The 26,008-nt window shown below is 38.2% G+C and overlaps 1 protein-coding gene across 1 annotated transcript; it reads left to right on the top strand.

The window, feature by feature from the left end:
• Positions 1-333: 333 nt before the first annotated feature.
• TXNRD1 (thioredoxin reductase 1) lies at positions 334-25,209 on the top strand. Its single transcript, XM_053462753.1, has 17 exons — positions 334-566; positions 2,911-3,086; positions 7,178-7,238; positions 9,931-10,037; positions 12,960-13,082; positions 13,736-13,808; positions 14,233-14,352; positions 15,385-15,530; positions 15,938-16,053; positions 16,220-16,445; positions 16,732-16,821; positions 17,250-17,326; positions 17,470-17,626; positions 19,040-19,147; positions 19,469-19,564; positions 22,462-22,596; positions 24,778-25,209. Exons 1-17 carry the CDS (start codon positions 488-490, stop codon positions 24,838-24,840), a joined length of 1,953 nt encoding a protein of 650 aa, XP_053318728.1. The 5' UTR covers positions 334-487; the 3' UTR covers positions 24,841-25,209.
• The last annotated feature ends 799 nt before the right edge of the window (positions 25,210-26,008 follow it).

Genomic DNA, 26,008 nt, shown 5'->3' on the forward strand with positions numbered 1-26,008 from the left:
CCTCTGCGCAAGGCATCTACTGCCAAGTACATTTCTAGAGTAGGCTAAGCTGCTTTTGATGCCGTGACCGGCATTCCACCAGCAGGTGTCGCTCTTTCCCTCTCTCTAGAAATCCTGATCCTGATTACCAAGCACGCAGCTTCAGTGACACTCTTCCCTTTTAACATTTAATGAATGTACAGTATCCGTGGAACTAGTAACCAAGGTAAACAGTAAAAACCAAACCAGGGAAACAGGCAGGTCGGTATATGCATTACTGCTCAAGGGCTCTGTTTCTGGAGATCATCTACTGAAAATTCTACCTTTTATGTGTTCCTAAGAGCTATGATTTCAAAGGGTCAAAGGTGTAACTGGATAAGAAAAAAAACCATTTTACTGAATCACCTTGGTGTCTAAGGTCAATAAAGCAGCTACTGATAACAGATCACAAGTAGCAAGCCAAGGCCTCACCCTGACTAGTGACTGATGATGGTCCCAGGACTACAGAATGGGCAACTCAGTGAGGAAAGGAAAAGCTGTGTTTGTGGATCCCACACAGGTTAAGAACCTACAGCTCTACAAGGCAGGTAAGACTGATTGGCATATAGATTTACTGGGGGGTATGTTGATACTTGGCTGTATTTTTTTTTAAAAGTAGCCATTGTGTTACAATTGTAGGGTAGTGAACAAGAGTATCCCATTGTGTTCACATATAGCACTAAGCACTAGCATTGATCTTTAAGATCAATTCTATAAATTAATTCTGCCAGAGGTTATATATGCAGACTTATTGTGGTGTACAGTGGTAATTGTAGCAACATTTCTTCTGATTGCCCCACTTTGACTGTATTGCACTGCATATATTAACCCTATTGTCCCAAATTAATTAGTGCATAATATTCCTGATCATGGACACTACAGATTTTGTTTTGAATCTAGATTTTATGAATAATAATAATCACTATTCGGTTTCACACTAATTCTAAATATAACAGACACTTTACCCTAACACACCTTCTCTACATTCATATAAGAAAAAGGCAAACTATGAATTACATAGACACAGATTAAGCAAATTACTATGGCATCACTCCTGGTTGACTGCAACATATGTGGCTGGCTGAGTGTGATTTGAGTTGTAGATTGCAGCAGTTCTGGATACATGTGCACTCTTCTGTGTTAATTGGGTTGTCAAATGCAATAAAGAAAGTGGGGTGTTGAGTTGTATAGCTAGAAACATTATTAGTAGAAAGAGAGAAGTGGTTCACTCTTTAAAGCAAAACCCCCCTAACAAGCAACAAGACAATGTGCTGTCACGCGTATCCAGCCGTCAGCTCCACTTATGTCATTAGGTGGCCACTGGCTTTAAAGTTCCAGGGCCACCTCGTCATCCCTATTCCAGCCCTGATATATAGTGGAATATTTAGGTTGGTCAGTGCCCTAGGCTGTCCATGATCAGCACTCAACTGCCCTCCACCTTTAGCCTACCTCTCTGGGTCTGATGTCATATTATGGATGTTTGTCTCAGAAGGACATGTGATGCAAGGTAAAGATAATATGGAGTTTGTAGTGGGTAGGAAAAGATCTCCATAGTGTAAATACATTGGTTACAAGAGAGCTATTTAGTCTGGTCAACTGGTTCATTGAGCAAAGTTGCAATGGGGAGCTTGATTGCCCAACAGGGTGATCTGCCCCTGGTTTCATAGTAAAGGGTCTCCCACAATCTGCAGCCCTCGGCCAAGACATAATACCCACTGTCTACTTCAACAATAGCACATAAACTATGTGTGTGTGTGTGTGTGTGTGCAGTAGGGGCTTTGGGTTTACCATCTCTTTCCAATGCATTTGGGCAACCATAATCAAGGAGAGGCAAAGTGTCCATACAAGGAACCAGTGTCTGTGGCAAGGTTTGTGAAGATCTGTAGAACGTCATTAAATTGTCCACCACAGACCTCAGTAAATGTCCACCATGTGCAATGATAGAGAATGTTACCTTATATTGCAATAAGTGGTTGGGCTATTGTAGTTAAAATAAAAATGTTTTAATATAATCCAATCAGAACCCTGGCTATATTTAGCATACCCTTCATGTACATTATTTAACATTCATTTTACCAAATGATTTATGTTTAGTCATTAGTATGAATTTAGTAATAACAAAAAATTAGCCAGACTATAAATATGGTATTTCTTTTCTTCTCCATGATAGGTCTACTAATCAGTATTTGCTTCAAAATCCTTACAGCTGTAAGGCTTTGATAAGAGAAATCCTTGGGTGTGTACTTTGTAACAGGGCCTTATCAATAACTTTCAATTATGTTGCAGACATTGGCTGCTGCCATTATTTATCTGGTGCAAAGTAGGTTTTAACCAGTAAATCCAAGTATTTGAGTAACAACTACTAATTCCCCTACTAATCCTTCGTTATGAGTGTAAATTGTTGGTTGAGTCCTGAATTGCCCATTACTTTCATGCACACATTGCCTTGTACCTTGTTACAAAGCACGGTTTTGTGATCTGGGTACTTGGGTGGATTAAGAAAAATATCTATATTTTATGCATGGGAATATACGGTATATCTATTACCCCATGAGTGATTTTATGTCCTTTTTATGTATACAATCTGATTTATGAGCTATGTAACATTTTGTGTTCGTATATAATATGTTGAAAATATGGTCCCTAGAAAGTCTTACCTCTGCGTTAGAACAATGTTCCCATATATGTCTTCGAATGCCCTATAATGTAAATGTATGTGCTAACCAGGTAAACCCTCCTTTATTTTCTAAAGATAAGAAATGAGTAAGCAGTATAATAATACACGTGTCTTTAAGCAAAATATCACAGTTTGAGAGCAAGGCAACAATTATGATCAATGTCATATAGATGATCCTATAAATTATTTCTAAAATATTTGCTTCTATTATTTAGTCATTGAAGACAACAGCAATAAATCTCCAGAGATAATAAAATACAAAAGTGATGGAAATGAAGGCAGTGAATGGAAGAAGAACCAGAAGACTGCCCTCAAGATTAAACTTCAGGAATTCATCGGCAGCAGTGATATTGTGATCTTCAGCAAGACAACATGTGGGAAATGCACAAAGGTAACACATCATTTCTAGATGAGCCAGTGTTATGTAGGAACCGTAAAGCCTGCATATTTTTTAACAGAAAAATTACAATAAGATACGTAGACATGTGTTACCTGAAGCATAAAGCGTATATTATGCAGCAATACAAAACCAAACCATACGAAAACCATATGTTAACCGATATATATAGAATATAGTCTATAGACTAATAAACTCTCAAAACACCCTGTAGTTCCTTCATAGGATCATAGCCTGATAATATTATATAATAAAATCTTGCCAGAGTTATATCAATTTCTACTGTATTATCACCCTACATGCTACCACATGCTTCATGGTGCTGTTTAATTTACATAATCATTGTACCCTTACAAATAGATGGCACATCTCACAAACATGTCAGATCTTGATTATGCCTTTAGCTTAATTCAATAATATATGAGCAAAAACAATAAGTAACTAGGAGAATATTTTAAATTAAAAGTTTTAAAAATACTGGTTGCCAGTAGCTGTGACGATGATTAGATTAAGATTGAACAGAGGTCTGAACAAGTCTCATGTCAAGACAGAAAAATCTACAAATATTTATTCATATAAAACCACATACTGGAATAAGAACTGTCATGCTTGAAGGGCCAGTGGTGCAGAAACTTGGTACTCAGTAGGGTCTCAGACAAAACGATCAGGAGAGTGCAAAGGGTATAAAAACCTCAGCTCTTGATACCATGAGTCAGTCCTATACAGCAGGTCACTTGGAGGTTGAGAACACTTGACGTGTCAATGGCAGGTGGGGAGGTGAAGATAGAACACAATCTGAAAGGTGATACTCTGTCTGTAAATCTTTTAGGTAACAGAGTGGTGTTCTGTATAATCGATTTCAGACAAAACCTATGGGTTACAGCGGAATGACTAAGCAGGCTACACATATACCACTGGAGGCTGATGCACGGGGGCCAGATGATACGGGCAGACAGAAAGGCAAATATCATAGTCAGGGTAGCTGAGGTCAGGAATCAGAAAAGGCAGGGTAGGTAGATAATAAGGCAGGGTAGGTAGATAATAAGCCAGGGTGGCTAACCAGGATGGTAGGCAGACAAGATATACTTGTAGTCAAGTGAAAGCCAGGGTCATGAACTGGAGCCAAAATGCATGAGGCACTATCACAGGCAGTGATTGTTGTGTGTTGTGAGGATTTAAATAGCCCTCCAATTCTAGCCCCTTCTTCTAGAGTGAAAACAAGGCTTGGAGACGTGTCTCTGTTTGGCCGCTGTTTGCCGTTTTCCATTCAGAAACAAAATCCTTTGTCACTCAACCTAGGACGCACATGCTCTCATTCACTCTCACGATCTTTCTCTATGTTTTCCTGCCTTCTCCGCCCACTGTCCCCATGTCCCTGTCTCCTTTTCTGCAGATCCGTTTCTTCTCTTGCCTCTTCTTTCTTTGGCTGATTCTCCCCGGTATCAGCTCCGCTAACGAGGTCTCCAGGAGCACTTCTGCAAAAGGGCGGAGCCCCTGCTCACATGGACACACTTTCTTCACACACCCTCTCCCATGATTGGTGAAATGGGAGAGAGGCTGTCTGTGTGGTACGCCTTTTGCAGAAGTACTCTGTAAGGCCAGAAAAATACAGACGGAATTGCAGAGAAAGAAAGGTGTAGAAACACTTTTATTTCTCCTCTAATCTGTCTGCAGTGCTCTGGCTTCTTGGACTACTTCCACAAAAGAGCAGAGCCATGGTGTACACCATTAGGACATATAGAATTATCTTATAATTACCTGGATGTAAACTGCGTAAACATTCAAAGTACAGGGTGGAAGAAGTACATAAACCTCTAGAGTAATGACTTCACCTAAAGCTAATGGGAATCAGGAGTCGGCTAACCTGGAGTTCAGTCAATGAGACAAGATTGAGGGTGTTGGTTACAGCTGCCTTGCCTTAAAAAAGCACTTACAAAGTTTGAGTTGGCTATTCACAAGAAGCATTACCTGATCTGAACCATGCATCAAACAAAATAGATCTCTGAAGGCCTAAGATTAAGAATTGTTGACTTGCATAAAGCTGGAAAGGATACAAAAGTACACTATTTGACCAAAAGTATGTGGACACCCCTCCTAATTATTGAGTTCATGTGTTTAAGCCAACCCCAACAATAACAGGTGTATAAAACCAAGTATATAGGCATGCAATCTGCATAATCAGATATTGGCAATGAAGATCTCAGCAACTTTAAGTGCGGAAGTGTCATCAGATGTCACCTTAGCCTCAAGTCGGTTTATGAATTTTCTGCCCTGCTAGATCTGCCCTGGGCCAGTGTATTTGCCATTATTGTGAAGAGGAAGAATCTAGGAGAAACGAATCAGCTGCAAAGTAGTAATCCCCTCATGCTCACAGAGCAGGTCCACTGAATGCTGAAGCTTGTAGCATTGAAAAATTGTCTGTCCTCTGTAGGACTCACCACAGAGTTCCAAACTGCCTCTGCAAGCAACATCAGCGCAAGCAATGTGCACCAAGAGGTTTAGCAAATGTTTTTTATATGGTCAAGCAGCTGCACACAAGCAGAAGATCACTTTGCACAATGTCAGGCGATGGCTAGAGTGGTGTAGAGCACAATAACACTGGACTCTTGAGCATGTTCTGTGGAGTGATGAATCACGCTTCACGACCTGGAAGTCTGATGGACAAATCTGGGTTGGCTGATGTCAGGAGAACACTACCTACCAGAATACATAATGCCTACCCTAAAATTTGGTTTAGGAGGGATAATGGTCTTGGGCAGTATTTTAAGGTTTGGGCCCCTTAGTGCCAGTGAAGGGTAATGTTCATACCTGGGAACTCTCTGGGTTTGACCCAGAGATTGCCGGGTGAAGCACCGCTTTTCCAGTTCTCCGGGTCAAGACCCGAATCCTCCGGGTCACGGGAGCAGGGTCTTGACACGCCCCACTCCCCGCCCATTTTCCCTTTAAATCGTGGTGTTTCCTGCTGCCGTCACGGGACTGCCCCCTGACAAAGTTTGTTTTCAGCCGCAGTTAAACTTGTCAAACTAAGCACATAATAAGGAATACTGGAAAAAAAATACTGGGGAATTTTATTGCAGAAATACAAGTATCATCAACATAGAATGTGCCACTGTTTATAGTTTACACTAGCTATTCTATATAGGGCTGTTAGACATAATCATACAGTGATTAGGCATAAATTCCCATTTAATAATGAATGATTAAGCGATGACTACTGTTAATTAAGATAGATTGATTTTTGATTTGTTTTGCTGTATAGATATTCAAATTGAAATCCAAACTCCATTAATGACATCAGTGGTTCTTTGTCCATGTGAATATGATCACTTAAATAACAGTGGTGCCCTGGTAGTTACAAATGCCCAAATGAAAGTGTTCATCACTATATCCAACCTTTACTGTATGTGTCTGAGTCCTTAGATCCTAATGACAAGCCAGAAATTCACAGTAAAAGGACTCAAAAACACCTGGGGCTTGAATGGAAGGAACATTAAACATTGACACTCTTAACACAATATGTAGCTCAACCCTAGGGCAATAGTGGAATTATATTCTGTGTTAAATACTGATGGGTTATTTTTGGCTCTAGAAAAAAAGACTGCTGAAACAAAATCATCCCTGTGTTAAGTACACCAATTCCATATGTCTGTAAAGTATTGTTGGTGTCTTCCAAGGCATGGTACTTCAAATGCGTGCTCAGGAGCCAATGATGGGCACTAAGGCTCTTACTGTACTGAGGACTTTACTCAGACCTGGACTGGCCATCTGGCACACCAGGCAAATGTCCGGTGGGCCTCTGCCCGACAGCGACAGATTGTCTTGACATACCGCTTGATGAATAGGTATGAAAATGTAATGTTCGCCCACTAGAATGCAGCCTTCAATCCGGCTGAAGGTACTGAACGACGCTCTGTAGAGCACTGCTGGTTAGGGATTTCCAAACTCATTTACACAGAGACATTAATGCTAAAGTGCTAAAGAAATGCAAAAGGGAAGATGTCTCTTAACACCTTATTGTAAATATTATGTTAGAAATGCATGAGCACATGACTTAAACCTGCATACTTTATTTTGTCTTTGCACAGGTTAAGAGCCTGTTAGACAACATGAACACCCCATATCTGGCAGTGGAGATAGACCAAATGGGTAAGACATATAATGCCTCATACAATATTTCTGTTGAAACTGGTGTTAAGACAGTTTGGTCTTAATGGAGAAAAAACTTTACTGTAGTCACCATGTGTGCCATGTACAATTCTATTTACATTGTGACAGCAGGATCAAGATAGCGGTCGGTAAATACAGTTAGTAATAAGGTTTGCTGTGAACATCCAAAACATAATCAGAATAAGTCTAATGACTTCCTCAAGTGGGGAATAATATCATTCATCATATTAATCCTACCGAAGTGAAGGAGTTTTGATCTGGATACTGTAGTTGGCAATAGAGCATGGCGTGATATCGTTAAAAAAATGTTTATTAAATGTTCCTTAAACAATCCGTGCCACAGCAGTAAAGAGGTGGTATTTCAGTAATTAATCAGGAAGTGCGTTACAACATGCGAAAGTCCCAGTTTACATTGTTGGGTATCTATTCAAGGAAACAGTCGATAAATGAAACGGATTAACATATTTACATAAATGTGTTTTTGTGCTTTGTCATTCTGTGCATCCCGTGGTGTCCGTAGCCATGCATACAGTTAATTACAGTGCTCTAGTGTTTCGTTGTACTCAGGTTTAACTGGTATGTAAAAGCTAGTAATGTATCCTGAAACAAGCTAATATAAGGGAAATCCCACAGGGAAAACGTCTTTCTTTGAACAGAAAACACTGCTTTGATGATACAGTAGTACAGCGTAACACCTAAGAAACATGTCCCCTGGTCTTAATGGTGCGCTGTTTGTTGTATTTATGGGGGTTTCTGCCCTAGATTTTACCCTAATCCCCAAGATTTACCAAGCCAAAGATGATCTCCCGTAGCTATCTCCTTTTGGAAAATTGTCCCCCCCTATATTTTATATAATATATAGGTTATATTATTTATACTGCCTCTACACGACTGCCCATACACACTGCCTTTACACACACCTGCCGATAAACACACATATACACTTCACTTACACACACCTGCCCATACACACACACATACTGGCTAGCAGCCTCATCATCTCCTCATCAGATACCCTCCTTTCTCCCCATCAGGTACCCACCTTTTTTCGGATAACCCCTTCCTGACTATCACCTACCCCCTTTCTCCCCATCTCTTACCTTTCTCCCTTACCTTTCTCACCCTTCTCTTCCTCTCCTCCTTATTTCTTGTCATGGGAATGTGAGGTCTGTATAGGTTTAGACGCCTCCTTTGCTGCTCCCTGGCAGTGAGCACAGTGATTGATGCTGAGCACCAGGACTTGATGTCAAGTCCCAGCGCTCAGCATCAATTTAAGAGTCATTGGGAGCACAGAAGCCGAGGTCTCATGTGACAGACCTCGCGCGCCATTAATGTTGGGCAGGTTAGAGGGAGATCTGTGATCACCCCAACCCATGCCTCCAAACTGTTCCCCTTTGTGCGAGACAAACCCAATTTTTCTCCCTTATCCCTTTTCGGGACAGAGGTAGAGACTGGCAGGAAATTGGGACCACAGCACTGATAGCATTCTCATGTGTCTGAGACACTGGAGAACACATACTGCGCAACCCTACATGATTGTGTGCATACGCATTAAGCCTCCCCCTGGTGAATCTGGATGTTGGGAAGGTGGAGCTTGAGAGGTAAGGGCTACTTGGCACACACGCAGTAGCAAATACTTTTCAAATCTTGCCCCTGATGTCCCAGGTTTGTTGTGAGGTATGCCAATTGGTCCTGGAGCTGCTCATTGGGCAGCGGGCACCCCCTCACAGCTGCACCCGAGGGGAGTGCCTCACTCGCCTCACCCTTGCTACGGCTCTGGGTCACTGAGTTGTAGACCTGCTCTTTTCAGTAATATGATTTAGTCACTAAGATACAGTGTACACTACAATATTCCCTATTGTCTAGGAGTAGAAACTATTCCCTATTGTCTAGAAGTTTTGTGGCCCTTTACAGAACAAATGGTCTGCCCCCCTCAGATGACCCCCCCTCCCCAAATGAACCCTCTCCACACCACGAGGATTTTCTCTTCTCGTTTTTGGTGGCAAAGATGGAACAGACAAGCTGTTTATGGGCACTGGCAACCCGTTTGGGCGCAAAGATGTTGCAGACAAGTTGTTTGGGGCGCATAGACAAGCCGTTTGGGGGCAAAAACAAGCAGTTTGGAGGCACTGCCAAGCTGTTTGGGCACAAAGATGGAGCAGACAAGCTGTTTGGGGACATCATTGAGCTAGGGGGACCACATTTTATTTTTGCCATTCAACAAACACAGTATGTAGCGGTTGAGATTACACATACAGGTGTATATTACTGTACATATGTATATATCTCACATACACACTGATTCACATATGCACATACCGTCACATACACATAAAATACATTTTATATAATAGGAATTATTAGGAAGCCTACACTTTCCACATATGGGAAGGGGGAGAGTGTAGCAGTATGTGACCCTCTTCATTACTTTATGTCGATTGGAGAATACCACAATAAGGGCAGGGGGCTATAGACCTGTATCTAGTGAAAAGTGTCCCGTCATTATTACTCACACATTTGGGTAATCATGCTGCATATTAAGTATGTAGTCAGAGATGCTTGGAAATGAGTGGCGCTGTGATTGTGAAAGATTCGGTCACACCTCTTTTGGCATTTCCTTGGATCTTGATGCTTTTTAAATACAGAGATCATGTTTGAATTACTTTCACAGAGAGCTCTCAGAGGTTTGAAGAAGTCCTCTATGAACATACTATGGAAACCACTTTACCCAGCGTTTTTGTGAAAGAGCAACTTATACAATATGATGAAATCATAACGGTAAGAACTGTTTATTACTTATCTAAGACAATATTAAAACTTTTTTCTGTAAGTGCAGAAGAGTATTTATGGGGGGGGCAAGTAGGGAATAATTAGCAGCAACTGTTGTCTTCGCTTGTCTATGTATCTAGAATTTGATATCAATTTGCATATTGCAAATGAGAATAGTGAGGATATTTGATTTTAATCATGAGCTTTGATTCATCTGTATTATTTTAGACAATTGAATATTATTATTATTTATTGTTTTATATAGCGCCATCAAATTCCGGAGCGCTGTACAATGGGTAGACAGGGCCCATTGTTTGATTATGTTAAGCCTCCTTTTACTTGTTTGATGATGAGTGTTGTACCAAAAATATATTTCTTCTAGTGCATTTCAAATAAGGGACTTGGCTGTAATGACTTTTTTTTACACTTATGTATGCAAGGATCAGACATGGTCTGACCAGGCTATAGGGAGCCTTTTATATATAGTAACAGTGTCAGTGACCACCCAAAATAGGGATCCAGACTAATGTATTATTATTTTGTATTTTATCTAAGCACATCTGTTTTACTATTTAGGGCGATATCTTAATCCACAAAAAATATAGTACATATATATAAAATATGAGGCTGTGGATTTAAGGACTGTGTCTAGGTATGCTTGACCCTAAGATGTATATGTTGTGATTTTACACCCCCCCCCCACTCTGATGCATTCTGGACTTTCTGGCTCAGCATGTGGTGGTGCCCATTGTATCTTCAGACACTTTGGATGACTTTCCCTGCTCCTACATCTATCTATTCTCACCAAGTCTCATCGATACTTGGTGGTATTATAAGTACTGAGATATGTACCTATTTACTCTTTTGCTTTCAAAATAGTAGTTAGTTTAGTTAGTAGTAGTTAGTAGTAGTTAGGAAGGCAGCCTAGAAGAAAGAACAGAGGTATCTTTATAATCAAAGGAACAACTGCATGTGTTCACTTGCAGTAGACCATAAAAGGGGAATGTAAGGAGTGGCAATCTGTCAGGCTTTATTTAATATGTGATCGCTTGTTTATAGTATCACAGCATCCTTTGTCATACTGCTGTTTGAAGAATGTTCTTTTTTGAACATATTTTATTAAAATCTCCACCTGTCTGGCTGTAGCATATGTTTACAGTTCCCCAACTTTCCTATTCCTATTCAACACGTAGTTCTTTATCCTCCTGGTGCAAATAATTTTATAAACTCCTTTAAGATCCTGGATGTTTGGCTGGCGTCATTAATTCATTCATTAGCCTTTGTTTTAATTTGAATGAAAATACATTCTCCCTTTGTAGTTCTATATTTCCCTATTTTAAAAGTTTAATTTGAATTCAGGGCACAATTCCAGATCTAATTAACTATATGAGGTCTGTGTTCATATTTGAATTGCTCCAACAATAAAGTTAAAAGAAAAATATCAAGAACTTTAAATTTTCATATCAGACTCTAGTGCTCAGAACATTATCTTCATCGGCATGCATTGATATTTCATTTCTTTTATTGCTCATTTGGTCTGTATTGTTTCCAAACTGCCGAAAAGATGGACGTTTCTTAACTGATAAATCCGGGTAAACACCAAATACAAGTTATGGTGTCGCCAATAGATGCGAAAAGAATGAAGAACTGAAGATCTGGTTAGAGGATCCGAATCACACCGTAAAATATCTATAATGTTCTAGCAGATTTATTTGTCATTGTGAAGTAAAATCGATGTTTTCTTCACATGAAAGCTGATATTGTATATGGCATCTCATGAGATCTGTGTTAAGAAATGTAGTCTATGAGGCAGCACATATGAAGATTTTTGACACTTGCATTCATTCATCGTCCTTTTCCTGCATTCTGTTTATCTGTCAGGATAATGAAAAAATGTCTGTGTTTTCCCATGGCCTACAGGGTTTTTTTGCAGGAAGGTGAAGCATCAAATACGGATTACTCAGTAATTACTCACTTATCACCTGTCATATTTAGGGTATGCCTGAGCTTGCCTAACAATTCTCACTATTGATAACCTAATCTGTATATAATATTAGATTTACTAAGTACAGACAAAGGAGGTACTGTTAGATGAAATTGCCCCTAGGGGAGAAAACATGGCTATTGTAAATAAATAGGGATAGAACCATCTGCTTAGATTTGAATTGAGACACTACCTAATTCTGACGCTGACATTTGCTGATCCCACTTTATTTAGGATCAAGTATAGAAAATGTAAAAATCTCTTTTCCCTTTTGTTGTAGGTACTTATGATGTGTCAACAATATCAATTTGCTGGCGCTATTACATTTAATTTGAAAACTAATAAAATCCTTAAATAGGACTGTGTGTATTAAGAAATAGTGGGTTAGGCTGGTTACCCATGTGACAGATGAGACAGCCGATTCTGTTATCATCCTCATTTCCCATAAAACGAGCCAGGTTATTGTCACACCCAAAATTATCCATAAGTTTCTCCAACCCGGGAAGTTCCACCCATATAAAATGATTATCCATGTGCGCCTAAAGCCATAATTAGCATTGAAAGGTGAGTCAAACCGGATTTGATTTCCTCACCGAACCAACTGCCTGTCCTTGTTTAGCCTACTCTTAAAAATAGTACGGGTAATTAATGTGACATTGCTACATTATGTGAAGTTTTGTATATATTTATCCAAGTGTAATAGTCATGTTAAAACATGACATTACGTTCAGCCTATCCAACATTGTCCCGCTTATTTTGATCCAGATAAAAGGCAAACCAGCCAACTCTCACTTAAGTTTGTGCGTAAAGTTTGTTCTTCATGACTCCAAGAGGAGTCTAATTTGTTTATAAAACATTAATACAATATATATATATATATATATATATATATATATATATATAATGGTCAGATACTTATTTGTGTTTTCCCTTAATTTCTTTTCTAGTTGTCCAAGGATGGCTTGTTTCAGAAACTTCTAGAAAGTAAGGAAGATAAACCACGAGACAACTCCTATGACTTTGACCTGATTGTAATTGGCGGTGGATCTGGAGGTTTAGCAGCTTCTAAGGTATAAATAAAAAAATGAAAACTGTTTTTTCAAGTTACTTTTTCTAATGCACAATGACTATAGGTATGGAGGAGGTAGGGTGTCAAAGATTTTATGTGTAGGGCAGTTGAGATATAAACATGGGCATCTCACAGTGTTAATGATACAACGGCATAATGCATTTTTTAATTAGTCTTTCCCTTATGAATGGAGATTTTAACTTTCCGCTGTAGAATCTTCGCAAAAGAATTAGTGGTTCATTGGGGATTTTCAGGACTAAATCAGCCTCGGCTTTATAAGCTATGACATCCTGTTAGATGTGTATTGATGTCACTTCCTTTCCATACAGGAAGTATGACCTGGCCGCTAGTTAACTTGGAGTGGTTCAGGGGGAAGTTGTACATGTTGTAAATATACATGAATCCTAATCAAAGGTTTTCAAAACTAAACAAATGCATTTGTTATGTACTAGGCATCACAACGTTCATAGCTATTACTTTGTGCAAATATAGAATAAAAACATATCCAAAAATGATATAAAGAAGTGTAATAAATGGTTACGTATGTAATTTTGGGAATGCCACTCTCGGTATTGTTGATTAAAAACGTAATGGATGGGTCATGTACAGGTAATAGCCCAACATATAACCCCATCATGTCCTTTTCTTATCCAGGAAGCTGCCAAGTACAATAAAAAAGTATTGGTACTTGATTATGTGACACCGTCACCAACAGGAACAAAATGGGGTAAGTGTTTCCTTACAGTCCATTTCAATACTGTGCCTAGTATGTATGATATACTGCTTATGATACCTTGCATGATACGGTGCACTTATGTCTGTTTTGGGATTCAAATAGGTGATTTTATAAAAAGTTCTCATGGTTAAGAACGTGCAGACATTACGAAATTGGCCTTTGCACATAACCCCATTGTGTCTTATACAAATCTTAAAAAAAAATCTATTATGCATGCTTTGGTAGCTGCTTTCAAGACACGCGGACTAGACAGTTCTCTCTCACTAAATGTCCAGTAACCTATTTATTATAATTATATTGGGGACCATCATAAACAATGGGAATTATGCAAAGACCAACTTCGGTTCCATCTGCCACCTGATGGATGCTTGGTGAATAACAACTAATTATAATTTGATGTATGACTTTATTTCAGGACTTGGAGGAACATGTGTAAATGTGGGCTGCATCCCGAAGAAGCTAATGCATCAGGCAGCCTTAATGAGACAGGCACTGAAAGATTCCCACAAATATGGATGGCAGGTTGATGCTAATAGTAAGTCTTTACAAAATTATTCTTTCTAAATAGTTATGGATTTTTGGGTCCCCGTTGCCGTGTATTAAGGACTTTAATGTGGATATTGAATGCTGAATTATGGTATGGACGATTTAACACAGTTCCAAAACCAATCCTCATCTGTTGTCGCAAGAACCAACTGAAATGACATCCCATTTAATTGTTAATACATGTGATGAGTGTAAGGTGGACTTGACTATATGTCACACAGAGAATGTTTTCTCCTATAAAGGCTGGAATAGATTTTAAAAGCTACCCTTAAGGAAAAGCTAATCAATATCACTTTGATGGTATTTTGCAGCTAATAAAATAAAAACATTTTATCATGGCTATTTCCACATTCGAGCATCAGTGCTTGCCTGCCCATTTCTAACCTTTTCACTTTAAATTAGCGTGATCCATCCTCACAGACACTGATGATTTTTCATTAAGCCTCTGAAAGGCTTTGCTTTCTCTGTCATTGGGAGCTCTATTATGAGTGATTATTAAAAATATAAAATAGGATGCGCGATTAGCCTCCTAGATATTTTAGTCTGAACTACTACTACTGATCTAGGGCTAAGAAAATGTTCCATTGGAAAATTATTAGAAAAAGAAGTTGTGCTATATGCTTGCTTGAATAAAGCACCATTTCTGTAACAACTGTTACTTTACACTAATTTTTGCTTATTTCTGGCAAAGCAGAGATATATTGAATGGAGTAAAAATGGTGTAACTGGTGTGTATATATATATATATATATATATATATATATATGTTTGTGTGTAACTATGGTTAAAAACTGCTACTGAATATAACTGTAACTAGGGCACTATTGTGAATACACGTTTGGATGGATAGCTCATTCGACCTCCTGGTGAGAAACTTGAGAAAACCAATATCTTTTTATACATAAGTATCATTCACTTGGACAGTGTATAGATAACATACGCTATATGCTCTACATCCAGTGGCCCACTTCCATTATTTTTTCCTTTGGTAGATAATTATCATTATGTCTTATGTCAACAGCAGTACAACACAGTTGGGAGGCAATGACAGACTCTATTCAGAACTACATTGGCTCTTTAAACTGGAACTACAGAGTATCTCTTATGGAAAACAAAGTGAAATATGAAAATGGCTACGGAGAGTTTGTGGAGCCACACAAAATCAAGGTATTTCACATAACACCTAAAAACTTTATTCAATATCTTTATACCTGGTACCAACAACCAGTGTATTCATGTAGTCTTTCTTCTGGATTGTATAGAATAGAATGTGTCAGCTAGCTAAAATGGCCAGCACATCTTTGCAATACGTGTGACCAGGGATAAATATCTCACTAGGTAGACTATGTGAGCCGATATATTAGGAGCACTGTGGGAGGCCAAGGGGGTTGGGCTAAGTTGTAGCCCCACCTACTTCCACATATGCTCAGCCAAAGTGGACAAACTCCGCCCACATTCCGTTCATTTCCTGCCCGATTCAGGCCAATGCCTTTGCTACCAATCCTTTATCCACCAAACATTGAGTAATTTAGAAAGTACATTGTCTGTATTTGATATTTATTTTTTCTTTGCAGTCAACATCAAGCAGAGGGAAAGTGAAATATTTTACTGCAGGGAAATTTCTCATAGCTACAGGAGAACGACCACGGTACCTTGGTATTCCCGGCGATAAAGAATACTGCATCACAAGGTATTAATGTAGCAAAAATATTCATGTCCACATATTAAAAATATGAATGCTTGTACCTTGGTGTTCATTCATTAAATAACAGAGCAGGCTGCTCCACATTTATGATCAGGTAGTGTTACTTGTGTCCTATTTAACACCATTACCTTTTTTTCTGCTTCATTTCCAGTGATGACCTGTTCTCACTTCCCTACTGCCCAGGGAAGACTCTGGTTGTTGGAGCCTCTTACGTTGCTCTAGAATGTGCAGGGTTCCTGGCAGGTCTAGGCTTGGATGTGACTGTCATGGTTCGCTCCATCCTGTTAAGAGGTTTTGATCAACAAATGGCCGACAAGATTGGTGAACACATGGAGGAACATGGAGTCAAATTTTTGCGACACTTTGTGCCAACAAAGGTATTGTGTAATTTTTGTGTGTGGCCTTTTTTAAAACTATAGTTGTATAAACTTTTGACTAGATAGACCGAATGTATTTTGGTTAATGTTGTAGCTTTTTGAGTTATGCTTATGACATATCAGACCCAAGCCACATTCTAACTTTAAAATAAACAAACCAAATTATATGTTGTTTATTCCATGCATTCTACTTTTCTTTATACCACCGTCTGCAAAGATTAAATGTGCTTCATATTAGCATACATTTACCTCTGATAATCAGTTTTACATTGTTATCTGGTTTCAGGTAGAACAGATAGAAGCAGGAACCCCTGGGAAATTATTAGTGACAGCTCAATCAGCGGATGGCACAGAGATAACAGGAGAGTACAACACAGTGAGTACAGAATGGTTTATCACTTATTATACTTATTATAGCTCTCCAGTGCTGTAAGGACAATCAGAAAGCAAGTACCTCTTATGTCATGTTACAGTATGTCATGATTTAAACATCCTATAGAATGCTCTTTTAAAATGCATGCAATATCGATGTAATCATCGGCTACCATCCAATCTTTATATTATTAACTTAGACCACGTGCGGGTGCTCAGCTGGCGGGCTCTGTACAATACTCTGGCTGAGGCTCGGACATAGCTAGGGCTGGATGTGCTGTACTCAGGAAAAGTTGCCCACATATTACACATGTTTTATTTCTTAAGAGAGTCTCCTCCTTTTGCATGTTATAAATCTGATGAGTTATTTCATCGTGGATACAATGAGCTCAATGTAATTTTACCCACCACTGATCATGAAACGTCTTGCAGGTCTTGCTAGCAATCGGAAGGGAAGCGTGTACAAGAAAAATTGGCCTGGATATACCTGGAGTAAAGATTAATGAAAAGTATGTAAATATTTTTACCATCAATAACAAAATATGTTGTTTTTTTAACTGTTGGCTGGGAATGTATTTTTATTCATTAAATACTGTGCATTCATAAGAAATATTATTTTGTATAAAATTTGTTTCCTTGTGTCTTTGTTCAGGACAGGAAAAATCCCTGTTAATGACGCAGAGCAGACTAATGTGCCTTACGTTTACGCTATCGGGGATGTGTTGGAAGATAAATTAGAGCTCACCCCTGTTGCTATCCAAGCAGGACGTCTTCTAGCAAGAAGGTTATATGGCGATTCAACAGTCAAAGTAAGTGTTTTGGAGAGATACGAGAAATACATCCTTTCATTCCCAGTTGTTGTGGACTGTAACTGTCACTCTACTTAGTATGACATTAACCATGGTCCACCATACAGGAACTGCTTACAGGAGAGTCTATGCAGGCGAGGGTAACCTCTCCTAGACTACACAGTCACTTTGACATAACAGTACATTTTCTAAGCCCCGGCAAATAGGTCATTTAGAATCCCTAAGACATATTATCATGCAATTTATCTACGAACAATCTGAAGGCAACAACAAACAGAGTATTTCAAACTGTTAACCTGCACTTGAATCTAACTTATTTTAAGCTATATTTTACTTTAATTAACTACTTGTTAGGAAAATTCAAAAAAATGTTGCCCGTCAGTACCTTCAAGGACCAAACCTTTTCAATATGACATTAAATTGGCAGACATAATAATGCCTTCTCTTCCCTTAATCATAGTAGGTATGAAATGTGTGAGCTGGTATGTGATTATCTTCTTTGTGCTGAAATGGCCGTGATATAAAATGAATCACTGGAGTAAAATCTCCCCACAGCTATCCAATTCATCTTTCAGCTTTTGTACAGATCAGAAATATACAGACATAGCAAATAAATACAGGATTCAAAGCTTCATTTTCACTTATATCTCTTTTTTTTTTACTGATCTCAGCTGGATTCGAGTTTGTTTTTTTGCCAAAGAGATTAGTTCCAAGTATCAGATGCAGCTGACCTGGATATTAATACAAATTCGATTCTTATAAAATATACCAAAAAATATATATTCCTTAGAAAATTTCACTACTTAGCAGAATCTGCATATTTTATATTTGTAGCATTATTCACATATGGCCGTCATGTTTTGCTATATTTCTTCTGCTTTATTAGTCCCAGCCCTCACCTGTATATTCATTAACCAATGTAAGACTTCAAAAGAACTGGGCATCCTTATTAATAATACAAATTAAAGTTTTATTGTTCCACAATACTCCATTCACATATCATCTCTCTACGCTTACATTCATTCTTACAGAATACAGTTTATTCTGCCAATTTGAAAGGATAACATCACGAGTAGGTTTTTTTTTCCATCTGTACAAACAGTTTAGTCGGTGAAGTGACAAATGTCTTTCCTTTGATAAGTCTTTGGATATTAGGGAAACGACGTTAGATAACTTCAATAACCCTTTATTGATTGTACAGACAAACTGAGTCACTAGAGGGTGCTGATCTGATCTGGGGGAGTTTATCTTAATGAGCAAACCAAAAAAATCTCTCCAGAAAGCTTAAGATAGACCGATCAATGGAGAGCTGCAGTATGAAAAAAAGATTCTTGTGCTACAGGGCTTTTATCCTGTATTGACCAAAATAGGTGCTACCATTACATTCATATTTTTTTGTTTTCTATTAAACAGTGTGACTATGTCAATGTTCCCACCACCGTGTTTACACCCCTGGAATATGGCGCTTGTGGTCTATCAGAAGAAAATGCCATATCGAAGTATGGAGAAGAGAACATTGAGGTAGGAAGTGTTGAAAGTCAAGGGTCAATGTATGAATCAATAAATTAGCAAAAACCTCAGCTAGAAGGCACATATAATTGGAAAAACATACAAACAGTGGTAGCAGGTCACTTATAGAGCACAATTTGTTCAAACCTATTCCTAACTTACAAACACTGACGAAATCCCATAAGGACTTCCTGGCCCTATATCTAATAGATATTATTTCCGCTGCAAATTCCTGGTATCCATGTAAATGGCGGATTTCTTATATTTTGTGGTGCATCTATGCACGTCCAGCCGCACAAAAGCATGTTACTGAATAAAATGTCTGTATTTCAGGTCTATCACAGTTATTTTTGGCCCCTAGAATGGACCGTTCCAGCGAGGGATAACAACAAATGCTACGCAAAGATCATCTGCAATTTGAAAGACAATGTAAGTGTGAGCGGGGGGCAGCATGTAGGCAAAGCAACAGAATCTCATTACCCACGGGCTCAATTGACAGAGAAACCACTTTACCACCTGTGCGTCTTTTCAACAGAGATCGTGCTCAGCAACTCAGTTAACCTATTGGTGACTGAGGGAGCATGTAACCTACGCTGTGCAGAATATATATATATATATATATATATTATGTGATACTGTAGACTCAGTAGAAACACAGGTTAATAATGCTACTAAATGTATTTTATACCTACAGTATTAAAACTAGAGGGATACAGGCTGTCCATAAAAGATATTTTTTCTGAAATGCTTCTGGCATTTACTGCATGGGGCCTTTAAAATCAACACACATCAAAAAGAGTCTTTAACAGAACTGTAGACTCCTTTTGATGTTGCTTAGTTCTTATTTCATTCACATCTTCAGTCTAGAGGTCACGGCGTTGTATTGATCTTGCCTTCACTGATATTATCCCCGTGTCAATGCAAACATCGGGATTCCACCGGAAGCCTTCATAGCTTGAAGAGATGGCTTAGTTGTAGTCCACTTAAACAGTTCTCCTGCAGATAAAAGGGCTGAAAAGAATAGCAGTATGTTTGTTTATCTCAGAAATCCAAAGGACCAGAGGGAAACTAGAATAATTCTTAGCACACTGCTTACCAATTCATTAATGACACGATGACAAATGATGTCCTAATAAATCATTCATAATTGAATGCAATGTAAAGTTCACATTACGCTAAAGACTGCACTTAGATAGCTGGAGCCACCATTACTGATTACTCAAATGTTGGATTCAGGATTTGAGATGTGGCCAGACTCAGCGACTTTTAGAAGAAAAGAAACAGACCGATCACAATGCACTTTAAGAACCGCTGAACTTTAAATAAATAACTATTTAAATTCAACAAGACAAAACCCAATGCATGTGATCCATCTTCTTAGGAAGATCTTGTCTCCTTTATACTTTATACAGATAGTATATTATCATATACACTACTGTTCAAACATTCGGGGTCACTTAGAAATGTCTTTGTTGAAAGTAAAGCAAATATTGTCCATTAAATTAACATGAAATACAGTGTAGACGTTAATGTTGTAAATGACATAGCTGGGAATGGCAGATTTTTAATGGAATATTTTCATAGGCGTACAGAGGCCCTTTATCACTCCCATGCTCCAATGGCCCGCTGTGTTTGCTAATCCAAGTTTACGTTTAAAAGACTAATTGATCATTATGATTAGATTGCCCTTTTGCCATTATGTGAGCACAGCTACAGTAGATGAAAACAGCTAAGTGACCCCAAACCTAAGAACGGTAGGGTGTATATAAACAGTGCTTTTGACAAGAAATGCAGAAGTGCTTATCACTGCTTAACTTGTTGTAAGAGTTGTGTCTCAGCAAGGAACCCTCATTTTCAGTAAAGAAATAAACGGCCTAGTTTATGACAGCGATTATACCTTTTACTTTACACGTCTGCATTGTAAAAGTACAGCAGATATATTGCCATAGCCACTATCAGAGCAAAGCAGTTGGTTTGTTAGGGGGATAAATACAATCGGGCACAGTGTTGGACCTTCAGGATATAAAAAGCATAGCCATAAATTACAGAAATTGCAGTTTCAATGATTCACAAGCAAATCTCAAGTTTGAATGGTTGACAATTATTTTAACTCATTTAGGTTTAGGGAGGAGAATGCAATTGATTAATATATATATATATATATATATATATATATATATATATATATATATATATATATATATATATATATATATATATATATATATATATTCAATTCGGCTCTTCTCTGCTAATGAAAAACTACTAAAACCTTAAAGACCATTATTCATAAGGAAAGGGTACATATTGTTATTGTGTTAATTTGATATATAATCCTGTTCTTTTAACATGCAACTGGCAAAAGAACCAGGGTTTGATATTGTGCTAGGAAGTAGGGTTGTTGAAACTTTAGAAGAAAGTTGCATTGCTTGCCTCAATTTGGCTGGGTTGTGTTCTAATTAGGAACACTTGAATGGTAATACAGGGTGTTCCATTGTTTTCCATATTTTGGTTTTATCCATTCTGCATTCAGATCTGCATATCGTTCCAACACTTGAAATCGCCTTACGTTCAGCAGTCTCTTATACCTATCCCATGCATGCGATAACCTTTTCAGCACCAGAACAGCTCCATCACAGAAAAAAATATTCTAGATTAATCTTTCCAAAAGTCACAATTGACAAGGGAAAGAAGTCATGACCCCTGCAGTAGATGTAAGCTATTACAAACATTAAATACATTGCCTGAACCAAATAATTATTTTACAGAAATCACAGACAATTAGCTGATGCAGATGAGACGTTGCAGAAATGTAAATACAACAGAATAAAAAAACATCTCAGCCATCTATAACCTTCACATCTAAACTACAGTCCAATTCATTTCATAAAATATCCATGGCATAAATTGCAAAGTCAAGCTGGGAGGGAAAGAAATCAAACGATCATTCTCCTTGGAAGCCAGCTGTCACATTGCATGCCTCACCTGTGTTGTGCTTGGTATGGTAATGTGACAGATCATAACCATAAGGATGATAAATAGCTAGCAAGCGTGCAACATCAATTCTGCTAACCTGACACCAGAGGCTGCTGACCATGATGGAACGGGTTGACTTATTTGCTGCATGTTCAGAACAGTGATTACTGTACAGACCGGAGCTTCTATGCATAAATGATCAAATAATAATAGTGAGCTTGATGATTGATTCTCAGCTGTGCTGTATGCTGGTAGCGATACACACCCAGTGATGGACTTACATGCTCTTATATATATCATTTGGCTTTGTATGGTTTCATTATTTAATAGGAATGTGCTTTCTTTTTCAGGAAAAGGTTGTTGGCTTTCATGTGCTTGCTCCCAATGCTGGGGAAATCACGCAAGGGTTTGCAGCAGCTATAAAATGTGGCCTCACTAAAGATCAACTAGACAACACTATAGGGATCCATCCAGTCTGTGCGGAGGTACGTGGACACTGTAATATGTTTGGATCTGAGATCCAGCCCAAAACTCACAGTTTTTATTCCAATCATGTTTTTTTTTTTTACATACATTTAAAGGTTCAATCATATTGAACCTTATGTTTAAGGTGATGCTCCACCATTATCCCTTTAATATAATACATATATATCATAATTAAGAAGTATGTCCTATTGTAAAGACAAAACATATGTAATAACTAATAGAAAAAGTATGGATCAATATATGAAATATTTGGCAAATATGTAATCCAATTGGAAAGAAAACAGGGAGGGACCATCATCGTCACAGTTGGTGCTGCTCAATTGTTACTTCTTCCTGCATTCTAGTGTATTTCTACAGTATGCCCCATCCACACCAGAGAGAATCAATTTTGGAGCGCTTACTATATGACGGCCCTATATAAAACAATAAGAAGTTGGCAGACTACGCAAACATTTTGCACAAACCTGAGATTACCCCAGGAGTGGTGTAAATACCAGATATTTTCTGTTAAACCCCATATGGACATTCTAGCAATAACGCAGCTCACAGCACACAGTCTGAGAGAACATTTGCTTTGCCATTTTACTGACAGGTGAAATGCTGAGGAATTACAGCAGTTTAGTTTCTCATTAAACGTCTGTGCATTATCTGCCTTCAGCAAAAAGGATATTGCTTCTAAATGATAAAGCCTATGCGAAGAAGAGATTTCCAGAACATTACTACTTGCCATAGCGATTTGTTACTTTATTGAAGGCTTTTCTAAGTGTTTGTTCTTACTCAAGGTCAAAACTAACATCTAATATGCTGACTTATGGAAAAAAAGCTTAGTTGGAAACTGCCTTGGGCTTGCTTATAGAAAAGGGTGCCATAGATTAGCTCTTGGGAGTGCCCAGAATGCAAAACATTCTGCAGGGAACTACTGTCTGTAGGTTTTGACTCAGGATTGTCTTAAGACTATGTCTTCTCCATCTTCACCATCTTATTCACGTCAGACAGTATCCCAGAGGCTGTACACTTTTTCTGATACCAATAGTTAAAATAGCATTTGTTATGCATGTGTTATGCATATTTGTCATGCGGCTTCTATAAGTCGTATTTATTGTATTTTTGGGGGCAACAAGGTGGTTTTGACAAGTACATGTGATAAAGTACATTTAGATGTCATTCCATGGGAGGTTCAGGATGTCCTTATTAACGGGGTTCTGTGCTGGTTCAATGCAAAGCCCACAGGTTCCATCGAAATTGCACTGAAATTTTCTCAGAGTTCATATTCACAGGGTAGTCAACTTCAGGAAAACTGGGGCATTATCAGTGTATTGAGAATGTGCCAAATACCCCACTTTGCAGAAGAGATACACTGTGTAATGTTTCTCTCCTGCTTAAAGCAGGGATGTCGACGTTAGTAAAATATCACTATATATTAAAAAAAATATTTAAAAGTATTCCCCCATTCTTAAAAAAACAGTAAATATATTTAACAGTAAAATATTTTTTGCTGTGTGTGCAGTTCTAACATGTTTAATATCGAGATGCTTAGCAGAACTGAATTAAAAGAAGATACATCAAACTGGTCCAGTTGATAAAATCTACATAAAGTTTGTGATTGAGCTGTTTATTGATGCTGCCGCAAAAGACTGCTTTGATGCTCCTAATTACTGTGCTTTTGAACAACCGTAGACGAGGACATTTTGGTTTCCTGTAATTATACAGTTGCAATTACACTTTCATTTAATGTATATTTTATACAAAACACTGTGGCATATCGCCCAATTCTGCGTTTGATATCAGGGCTACAGCCACATGTCAGACTAATGATGAGGCTGTCGGGGCAGTGCTTTCATATATAAAACATACAAACATCCACCAAAACAAGATCATTGATCAAATTAAAGAAGCCTGCTGCCCAAACCCATAGCTTGTGATGCAGAGAGAAACCTTTTCCGTTGTAATATCGTGAAAGACTTTATACACATTAATGCATGAGATCCATAGAGCAATTTAATAAATAGAGTGGGAAATATCAGGGTTTTGCTGATCATTTCCACTGTTCCTCTCTAGTTAGTCTGTAAACACATGCGGCTATTTGGATTGCCGATGAGGATGAGGCGGCTGGATTTCAGTTCAACAATTAAACTCTTTTTACAAGAATACTAAATGTCTTCATCATTTGCCTTTTCCAGATATTTACCACATTGACCGTGACAAAGCGCTCTGGGGACAGTATCCTGCAGTCTGGTTGCTGAGGTTAAATCCTGCTGTTTGTTATGGTTGCCATTGTCTACAAAGATGGACTCAAGGAAGATGAATACACATCGTGAACCCGGAAGGTCTTTTGGTTATATGGCAACTAGCAATACAGCAGGGTGTAGGACAATAAGCTGATGCAGAGCGCCTTCTTGGTGCTATTGTGACGTCTCGACCCAAAGCCAAATCTGGTGGGCCGCGGCCGAAGTACTGCAGACTCAGTTTATACTGAACATTGATGAAGGAATGTTAGGGTCTGATGCTCATTTTGCACAGACAGCTTTTGTATGCTAATGAGAATTGGTTCTAGAGCATCATGGGCTGCGCACTTGTTTTTTTATGCTGTGAAAAAGTTAATTGACCTTGTTTACATGCAGGCTGTGCTACTGAAATAATTTTTAGGTGATCTTTCCTTGGGCATCTTATATATTTCGTAACACTCCAAAGGCTTATCTTGTCAGGAGGAGGTGAGAGACCTCATATGCTTTTATTAAACTCAACTCATACACAGTTCCACCTCCTGAGGATCAAGTAATAGCTTGAAAGTTTAAGAACCACAGGATGCCTACACCTGCCCAATGGTCTCCATTAAAGACTATGGCATTAGAAGACAATTAGTGCAATTTAGTTCAAATGTTTGATTTCATTAAACACTTTTGATTTAGTTCTCAATTATAAACTTTGTGATAGTTCACATTTTTCGATTGGATTCTGAAGTCAACTATTTTTTCACTCTGTATGTTGTGTGTTTCAAGAGAGAAGAGTTTTAGTATTATATAATAACTAAATATAGACATGTACAGTTAGTTAATTTATATTGTGTAAAAACATGATTATTTATTTTTAATTAAGCAAATGAAATGTTGTGACTATGTATGTAAGTCAGGTGAGCAAGTGATTCGGCCAGCGTATTCATACAATAAGGTGTAGTCATGGAAGACAATGAAAATGGGGCTCCAAAGTCTTAAAACATTGTGTCACTAACTACATTTTTTTATGAATATACTGGACCACGAAAAGGAGTCACAAACCCTTAAGATGTTTACATAAGTCAGGATTGTTTAACTTAGACCATTGACTGGACAGCATTTTATATAATTATATCAGTTTGGAAAACGAATGTATGTAGAGTCTCTGTGCAAATGTGCGGGCCTTCCTACTAAAAGC

The sequence above is a fragment of the Spea bombifrons genome, chromosome 4 (genome assembly GCF_027358695.1).
Source record: "Spea bombifrons isolate aSpeBom1 chromosome 4, aSpeBom1.2.pri, whole genome shotgun sequence".
Lineage (NCBI taxonomy): Eukaryota > Metazoa > Chordata > Amphibia > Anura > Pelobatidae > Spea > Spea bombifrons.

Bases quoted from the DNA above. Each gene is read 5' to 3' on its own strand.
- TXNRD1 (XM_053462753.1), top strand. From the start codon at position 488: ATGGGCAACTCAGTGAGGAAAGGAAAAGCTGTGTTTGTGGATCCCACA. The intron at 3,087-7,177 runs GTAACACATCAT...GTCTTTGCACAG, and splicing joins CATGTGGGAAATGCACAAAG to GTTAAGAGCCTGTTAGACAA. The intron at 15,531-15,937 runs GTATTTCACATA...TTTTCTTTGCAG, and splicing joins TGGAGCCACACAAAATCAAG to TCAACATCAAGCAGAGGGAA.